Source organism: Humulus lupulus, chromosome 9 (assembly GCF_963169125.1).
Source record: "Humulus lupulus chromosome 9, drHumLupu1.1, whole genome shotgun sequence".
NCBI lineage: Eukaryota > Viridiplantae > Streptophyta > Magnoliopsida > Rosales > Cannabaceae > Humulus > Humulus lupulus.
This window is the reverse complement of record NC_084801.1, coordinates 155,425,755-155,434,933: the sequence shown is the minus strand read 5'-3', so window position 1 is coordinate 155,434,933 and position 9,179 is coordinate 155,425,755. Positions and strand designations below refer to the sequence as shown.

The 9,179-nt window shown below is 34.1% G+C and overlaps 1 protein-coding gene across 1 annotated transcript; it reads left to right on the top strand.

Moving 5' to 3' along the window:
* Positions 1-804: 804 nt before the first annotated feature.
* Positions 805-3,269, top strand: LOC133800720 (U-box domain-containing protein 16). Its single transcript, XM_062238753.1, has one exon. The coding sequence runs from the start codon at positions 992-994 to the stop codon at positions 3,053-3,055; it is 2,064 nt and encodes a 687-aa protein (XP_062094737.1). The 5' UTR covers positions 805-991; the 3' UTR covers positions 3,056-3,269.
* Positions 3,270-9,179: the final 5,910 nt, after the last annotated feature.

Sequence of the window (9,179 nt, the reverse complement as noted above, 5' to 3'; positions counted from 1 at the left end):
TTGTATTATTCAAATTGATTAGTTAGTGCTTACCAATTCATGAAATTGAAAACGACTTTGTCTTTAGCATTATTATTTTTTTTAATGAAAACTTCAATCATTTGTTTCATATTACTATTCTTACTCTATATGCCGGCGCCCATGAGAAAGGACCTTATCTTTGGTTTGGTATATTACGACTTTATCCAATGCGGCTCCTATCCTATCTTCTTCTTCTCTAATCTCCTTCAAATTAACTCTTCCATTCCAATTGTTGTAATTACAAATTTCTTATAAATTAATCTATCAATGTTATATCTTACCTTTGCATATTTTCTTTTTTATGGATTATATTTACATATATTTAAATATTAGAAATCAATAAAAAAATATTTTTAACAGAATCAGTCATTGAATTAATAATTTTGAAATATTAGTTTTAAAAAATTTATGATTTGCAGTATATATATATATATATGAAATGAGTGAGAAATTGGTTTTGCACTCAAAATTTTATAATTTAAAAATGTTAATTAGATATTAAAATTACAACTAATTATATAATTGATTGATTAGTACTTTTTCTTTACAAAACAAATGTGGTACGACTGAACTATACAATATAAGTAATTTTTTTTTTCTTTTCACTTAACACATTACTAATAACAAACAAAAATGTTAAAATAAAGAATATTTACCAATATATTTTGGATTCAAAACGAAAGATACAAAAGCAGTCAACGACATGGAAGGTCTGACCTGACCCATACTTCATTTCTGTATTTATAAGACGAAACACGAAAATCATAAATAAAAAGAAAAAAAAACGAAAAAGCCAACTCAAACGTTTATTTTGTATATCGTAATCACAGAAAGTATTACTAAACTTGTTGTGTAATCAACTAAGACTTGTTAGTTTTCCAATTAAAGCCTTCTTCTTCAATCTAAACCAAAATCAATCCCAATTTCTTCAACCCAAATTTCAACCAAACAATCTCTCTTGCTTCAATTCATGGCGATTTCTGCTCAAGCATTCCCGCTCAGAAAGCGGCGGCCATCGGCGGGGGCCTTCGTCTCTCCCAAGCTCTCAGGTATCGATCTCCTCCAATCTCTTCTTCAACTCACCAAAGAAATCGGCTCTCTTAAACCTCTCCAGTTCCTTCTCCGACGAAACTCGCTCTCCATAATTCGTAAGTCGAAGCTTCTTGCGATTCTGTTCGAGGAGCTTCTTCGAGCTCCCATGGCGTTTTACTCAACCTCTGCTGTTCTCTGCTTCGAAGAAATGTTCATTGTTTTGCAGAGAGTCAAGGCTCTGATTGAAGATTGTTCGAATGGAACTAGCAAGATGTGGCTACTCGTTCAGAACCAGTCGGTGGCTAACAATTTTCACGAATTGACCTTGGATTTGTCGACTCTGCTGGATATATTCCCGTTGAAAGAGATTGATTTGAGCGAAGACGTGGAAGAACTTGTTTGTTTGGTGAGAAAACAGTGCTCTGAGACGAAAACTCTGCTCAATCCCGAAGATGAGAGTCTCAGGCTCGAGGTCGTCACCATGCTGGATCGGATCAAGAAAGAGATCGTTCCCGATCATTCGAAGCTTTCAGAAATCTTTTCCAATTTAGGAATTCGAGATTCATCGAGTTGCAGAGAAGAGATCGAGAGCCTCCAGGAGGAAGTTCAGAACCAAAACGACGATAAATCAAAGTCCGAGCTCGTAGCACTGATCGGAATCGTTCGCTACTCGAAATGCGTCCTCTTCGGCGCCTCGAATCCTCAGCCTGATATCCGTCGCCGAAAATCGGCGTCGGAGATTCCTATTCCGTCGGATTTCCGGTGTCCTATAAGTCTCGACCTTATGCGGGACCCAGTTGTCGTGGCGACAGGCCAGACGTACGATCGTGAATCGATCAAGCTATGGATCGAATCAGGACACAACACGTGTCCCAAGACAGGTCAGACCCTGGCCCACACGGAGTTAATCCCTAATTGCGCGTTGAAAAACCTCATCGCCATGTGGTGCCGTGATCAGAAGATTCCTTTCGAAACGGCGGAGAGTAAAGACAAACCAAAAGGTGTTACTTCAATAAACAAGGCGGCGCTCGAAGCGACGAAGATGACGGCGTCGTTTTTGGTCAACAAACTGTCTCAGTCGCAGTCTTTTGAGGACGCAAACGGTGTCGTTTACGAGCTTCGCGCCCTCGCCAAGAGCGACTCCGAAAGCCGAACCTGTATTGCCGAAGCCGGAGCCGTGCCTTTCCTCGTCCGTTACTTAGCTTCCGACGTCGGCTCGGCTAAGTCGAATCTCCAAGTCAACGCCGTGACGGCGATTCTCAACCTCTCAATCCTCGAAGAGAACAAGAATCGTATAATGGAGACCGAAGGAGCCTTAAACGGCGTCGTCGAGGTGCTCCGTTCGGGTGCCACGTGGGAAGCGAAGGGGAACGCGGCTGCTACGATATTCAGCTTATCAAGTGTGCACTCCCACAGGAAGAGACTAGTGAGGAAGACACGTGTCGTGAAGGGATTGCTCGAGTTGGCCAGGGAGAGTCCCGCGTCGTGCAAGAGGGACGCATTGGCGGCGATATTGAATCTCGCAGGGGACAGAGACGGTGTTTTCCGTTTAGTCGAAGCCGGAGTTGTGGATGTTTCGGTTCAGGCCATGGACGAGGGGTTGACGGAGGAGGGGGTGACGATAATCGAAGTGGTGGTGAAGAGAGGTGGTTTGCTAGCCATTGCCGCAGCTTATAGTGCGATAAAGAAACTCGGGTCGGTCTTGAGAAGCGGGTCGGAGCGTGCCCGAGAGAGCGCGGCGGCGACTCTTGTTACGATTTGCCGGAAAGGTGGGGCTGAGATGGTGGCGGAGCTTGTAGGGGTTGCGGGAATCGAGAGGGTAATTTGGGAAGTTATGGGGACTGGGACGTCGAGGGGTAGACGGAAGGCTGCGACGTTACTGAGGATATTAAGGAGATGGGCGGCGGGTTTGGACGGAGATTTAACGGAGAGTTACGGCGTTAGTACGACAAACGCGACTACTATTGTTACCTCGTCAACAACAGTGGCGTTGACCAGCTAACGCTTGTATTTGTTTGTTTAATTTGTAAATTTTTTTTTTTTAGATATTTTATTTCTTCTATATTGATTATTTGTAAACCCATGTAAAAATCTCATGGAAAACATAGTTGATTTGTTCTTTTAATCAATTTGTTTTAAATATTTGTTTCACGAAAGAAATCCACTGTGTTTCTCTATATTGATGCAAAAGTTTAATCCAAGTTCAATTTTACACATTTTTTGTGTTGATTTAGAATTTACAACTTTTTGAAAGCTGATGAAGTTTGACTCAAAAAAGCCATAAATTGAACTTGTACATTTGTTCTCAAAATGAGGAAAACTATCAATTTCAAACAAGTTGTTTATTAAATAAGATATAAAGCCACCGAACCTTTTTGTAGCAGCAGGCAAAATTAATATAAAGGGGTTGGGGTTGGGGTTGGGTGGTCCATGGTGTAAACAGCTAGCCAAAATTGAAGGTGGAATCATTTGTCATCAATGACAAGTTTCAGATTCCTATGATCCTTTAATATTTGCACCTATACACAAATTATAAAAAAAAAAAAAAAAAAGCTACCCTTGCCATTTTAATTCATTCTCTAAAATGAGATCATTTCTATATTAATTTCGTTACTAGAAATCAGGTTTGATTAGAGATGAAATGAATATTTAAGAAAGAGCTTGTAATGATGAAGAGGCAAATGCCCTCGTATAATTTATATATAGGTTTTTCCTTTTAATGCTTTGATCATTGATGTATGGAAATCTTGTGTAATTGATTTGACTAAGTTAATTGTTTAAGAGGGTAGGCTATGGAGATTTGAATATATATATATATATATATTTATATACATATATATTTGTACGGTTATTGTGCTGAAATGCATGGTGTGTTGTGTGAGGCACCACCTTCAAATTATTTAATTATTATGATATAGGCAGGGTTGGAGAATATATAAGATTGAATCTATACCATTATTGTATTAGATTAAATTATTCCCGATGAGATTATGATAAGCTTAATATATAATATTGTGTTTGGTATATTATTGAATTTGATAAATATTAATACTTAATTTAATTATCAAATTAATTAAAATAAAATAAAATATGGATCTCATTAGTATTAGAACTTATGTTTTAGTGTGAGATTAATAAGTAATTTTAGATGTTTTTAAAGACCACAATCCTAATCCAATTGCCAATATAGTCACAAAGATGAATTCCTATTCAGGATAGACCCAGAAGTAAAAATATCAGGCCAAATCATTATTTTTTTGGAGCCAAATTTATAATATTTTCAAAATACAACAATTATATTTAAAACACTCCATGTAGGGGTGGGGGGCCAAGGCCCCATCCCTCCTTCTGTCCATCCTATAATACTACTAATAATAATAAAAAAAAAAAAATTATTTTTATATATTGAGAGATGTTATGGTGGGTAACATTTTTCTAAGGTCTTGTTGAAAAAATTTATGAAGAAAAAGATTAGAGAAAAAATGTAGGAAAATTTTATTGGAGAATTCTTTTAATATTTTTCTTTTTGAATATATTTATAATTGTTTTAAGTTTTATAATGTTACACTGCTTTTAAGTTTGTTTTTATTTTTTCTAAAAAAAGAATTCTTAATTTTTTTTGTTTGAATCCAAACATGAAAATATGAAATTCTTGTTAGAAAAAAGTTGACTAAGTCAACTTTAGAGAATGAAATCTAAGGTTAGTCTCACATCTTTTGTGAATTAACTTTCAAAGATTATTAGGCCTATATAAAGATCTTGATGGTCTTAGTTAAACTTACACCAAAAACAAGTTTATATATAAATCTTCATTTGAAGACTATTATATTTATTCAGCATAATATTTTCCTAATTACTCTTTAAAGTTCTTAGACTTTTCTAGTTTTATAGAGTTCGGGCATACTTAGTTTGCCATAAATAATTTAGTGGTGCGCCAAGTTACTTGTTCTCAGTTGTATCCTGGGAGATAGACGCTGAAAATCCTCTAGCGCCAACGGGAGGTGACGAATCTGTTTTAAGGAAAATGTGTGTTACATGGGCCTCAAATATCCTTCTTTTGAGAATACACAAACAATTAATTTTTCTCAACTCTTTATATTTGCTATTATTATTGTTTATTATAATTGCTGGTTAGATTAATTATAATTGTTAGTTATATTATAATTATAAATTGTTTTCTTTATAGTTATAAGAATATTATTAATTATAATTGTTAGCTAGATTAATTATAATTTTTAGTTAGATTATAATTATAAATTATTTATTTATAGTTATAATATTATTGTGTATCTTTAAGGGAGATAGATAGGTTTTTTATTACCATATTTTATTATTCAAATGTTATATTAGAAATATTTAGAACTACAATCTTAAAACAAATTCTTTTTATTTAATATAATATTTGAATATTTAATATATCTATGATTTATGAGATAATGTTATTGCTTATATCTTAAATTGCTCTCTGCGATTTGGATATATTATGTGCATACTCTGTGTTTGCGAGAAGTTCGTTTGAACTTAAACAAAATCTCACTAGAGAAGTTTTGTTGAGGAAGCTAGGTTTTAAGTGGGACCATTGTGACCCCTCCAAACTATCCTGGGAACTGAATATTTTCAAAGGAAACTAGACTGCTGGGTAAAGGCACAACCTTCCTAGTCTTCTTTGAAAATTATTTAGTAGAGGTATTTGTGACGGGGGTTTGAATAAATACTTGAAAAAAATATTCAACGAGAGGTTAGACCACGAATGGTTGGGTTTTGACCCTTCCTGCTTTTCTTGAGAATAATCTTACAAGTACAATTCAAAATTCCACGTGAAATTTCCAAGAGGAAATTAACATTGTTGGTTGTTTGATTTCAAGCAACATGACAACTGAAACAAACCAAAGTGGTGGGAACGATGAAATGTCAGCTGAGGCCCCATTCTGGTTGTTCAAGCTCATACCCAAACGGTTCCAGCCTCGGTTAATACAAGCCATCTTTTGAGCTTTGGGGAAATACCTGATAAATTCAATGGACAAAATTTCAAAAGGTGGCAACAAAAGATGTTGTTCTATCTGACTACCATGAATCTTGCGAGATTCGTGACTGATAACAAATAAAAGTTGAAAGAAGATGAGGATGATATTCAAGTCATTAATGTTTCATGATTGAATCAAATCTGATTTTCTTTCTCGTCACCTTGTTATGAATGGTCTTGAAAATTATTTGTACGAAATTTATGTTACAAAGAAGACGGCTAAAGAATTGTGGGAGTCTTTAGACTGGAAATATAGAACTGAGGATGTTGGCACAAAGAAATTTATGGTTGGGTGGTTCCTTGACTATAAATGGTAGATTCCAAGACTGTGATAACCCAAGCTTAGGAATTCCAATTAATATTACATGAGATTTACTCTACGGGAATGATCTTGAGTGAGACCTGCAGGAAATACTTATTTCAGGATCTTTATTTATTTTCATGCAATTTACATATTATCAAACAAACATGCAAATTCTTAGAACATGCTCCTATGAAATTGATATAAATACAGAGTAAAGTAAAAACTTACATTATGTAGGAACTAGAACAACTCCTTCCTTCAATCTCTCTAACCCTTGATTCTTTTTTGTAGCAGAGTATTATCAAGAGATTGAGCTAGATCAGCAACATAGTCTTCCTCACCAAGCCTTTGATCAACCTAAAACTAGTGTGGGTTGGTTCTCAACACATGAGATAGAGATCTAGAAGAGAAGAAGAGGTGAGAGTGGCAAAGAAAGGTTAGAGTGTCTAGGGTTTTACTTACCCAATGAATCAACTGAAACTGACTACCATATGAAAACCCTAGATATCATATTCCTTATATAGGTAACTTAATGGGCTTTATTTAAATTTAAATTTAAATTAATTACAAATAATAAACAAAAAATAAAAGTCTTGGGCTGCCATAAATGGACTTGGGCTCAATCTCTTTGTTTTGAATTTAAATCACAATTAGGCCTAAATTCAAAACATTTTATTTATTTATTTTTAATTAATTAATTAAATCTTTATTCAAATTAACTAATTATAATTTGAAACTTGATTTAATATTATTTATTTATATTGATACCAATTTATCAATATTAATAAATTTACCCAAAGATTCTTTTTTATTCTCTAAATCTCATATCTCTGTAAATTTTCCAAAATTGACTTAGTCAACTTTAAAAATACTAATTGATAATTAAATCAATTAATTGAGATAGTCTGGATGATTTACTCAAAGATGATGCGGGGACCATGGATCTATTAAATCAAGCTCCAATAAGTCACCATGAATTTATTTGCGAATAATTTCACTACCTTATTAATTCCTTGTGACTACACTATAGACTCGGAATTGAACTCTTGAACTCATAGACCGTATTTTCCAAACCATAAATATGTTATCCATTGTTATAACCATTACTGTAGCATCCTGAAATTTTACTTAGCTAGATAGTAGTAGTAGTAGCTGTAGAGTTTTAGTTTTCGTGGATATTGGTCAAAGCCGGGATTTAGTTGGGAACTCGTAGAAATAGTTATGGATTTTATAAGTTTAACATATGGTTTAGAAATATTAATTTTATCATAAGGTTTGATTAATATAGATGGTCCTAGAAATATTATTTATTATAACCTAAGGTTTAGATAGAATAATTAAGAACGTGACACTTGTCACATGTATGATTATTAAGGATTTAAGCATTTTAGATGAATAAATTAATAAATGATAGATCTAGAAGGTCTAGAACCTTCCAGCTTCTGTTAGGATCACATTTTACTTAGTCAAAATGGTTTAAACAAATTCAAGTGTGCAAAAACGTGTTTAAAATATCATCGTATACCGATATATCGCAACTATAGGGCTGATATGTCGCCTATGATTGATACGGAAAATACGTCGATTTCGTATGAATGAAACCACGGACCCTCGGGGCATAGGTAGGGGCGATATATCGCCTACCCTAGGCGATATATCGGCTCCACAACCCATTTTTGAATTTTCGTAGAATTCTGAACTAGAAACAACCCTCAACAACTTTGACTCGTTCCTGAACGTCTTTGACTGAGTTTTGGGAATTTGTTGAACAAATAATTCAAATTTATTCAATTTTTAATCATTTATTTATTCATTTTAAAAGGAGTTAGTTTCACTCTTTGAACTCTATAAATAGGACCTAGTACTCAGCCATTTTATTCATCATTCAAGCACAGTTCAGAGCCTCCAAGTTGCTAAAATTATTCTAGAGAGAAACACTAGGGTTTTGGGTTAAATCTTTCAAATCTAAAGCTTTTATAAACACTTGGGAAGTAAGTTTTTGTGTGATTTCGGTGTTCGAGGTATAGATCGAGGTTTTAAGCTATCCAAGGAATTCTTTATCTTCAGGTTTAGTTCATTATAATTTCTATTATTCCTTCATTTTTCTTCAAATCCTAACTTATGATAGTGACTTTTGGTTAGGTGTTCAATTTCTTTGAAACATAAAGTTTTTGGTAAGTTCTTATCTCGATGGTTTAGATCTTCTCTTCATCTTATTTTTCTTTAGGAAACTTATGGTTTCTTTATGTTTGGTTTTAGGAATTTCAATACCGCTCTTGTCTCCAATATTCTGGTTTTTGGTAAGGAAAATTAGATAGTTAGTTTATGTTCTAGGCTATGTTTTTGTATGGCCTAACATTTCAGGTACAATAAAGTGGTAAGTGTGTTTGAACCTAAGTTTTCCAATGATGTATGACGAACTTATGTTCGGTAGGCTCGGTTGCCAAAATTTTATGACGGACTTAAGTGATGTCCGGTGTATGACATACTTATGTCTGGGGCTTAATTGCCACCCCTGTATAAACACTTATCTTTTTATTATATCTGACTTGTTATTATGACCCATAGTTACGATTATGATTATGACTTATGACCCATAGTTATGATTATGAGTATGACTTATGACCTATGATTTATGATCTATGACTTATGATTTATGGTTATGACTTAGATTATGATTTATGATTTAGATTATGAAATGACCTAGGGTTTATTATTGTATGATTAGTATAAATAAGTTTTGGTATGACTTTGGTGAAATTTATGACATGTTTGATTATATAATTATATGACTAACTC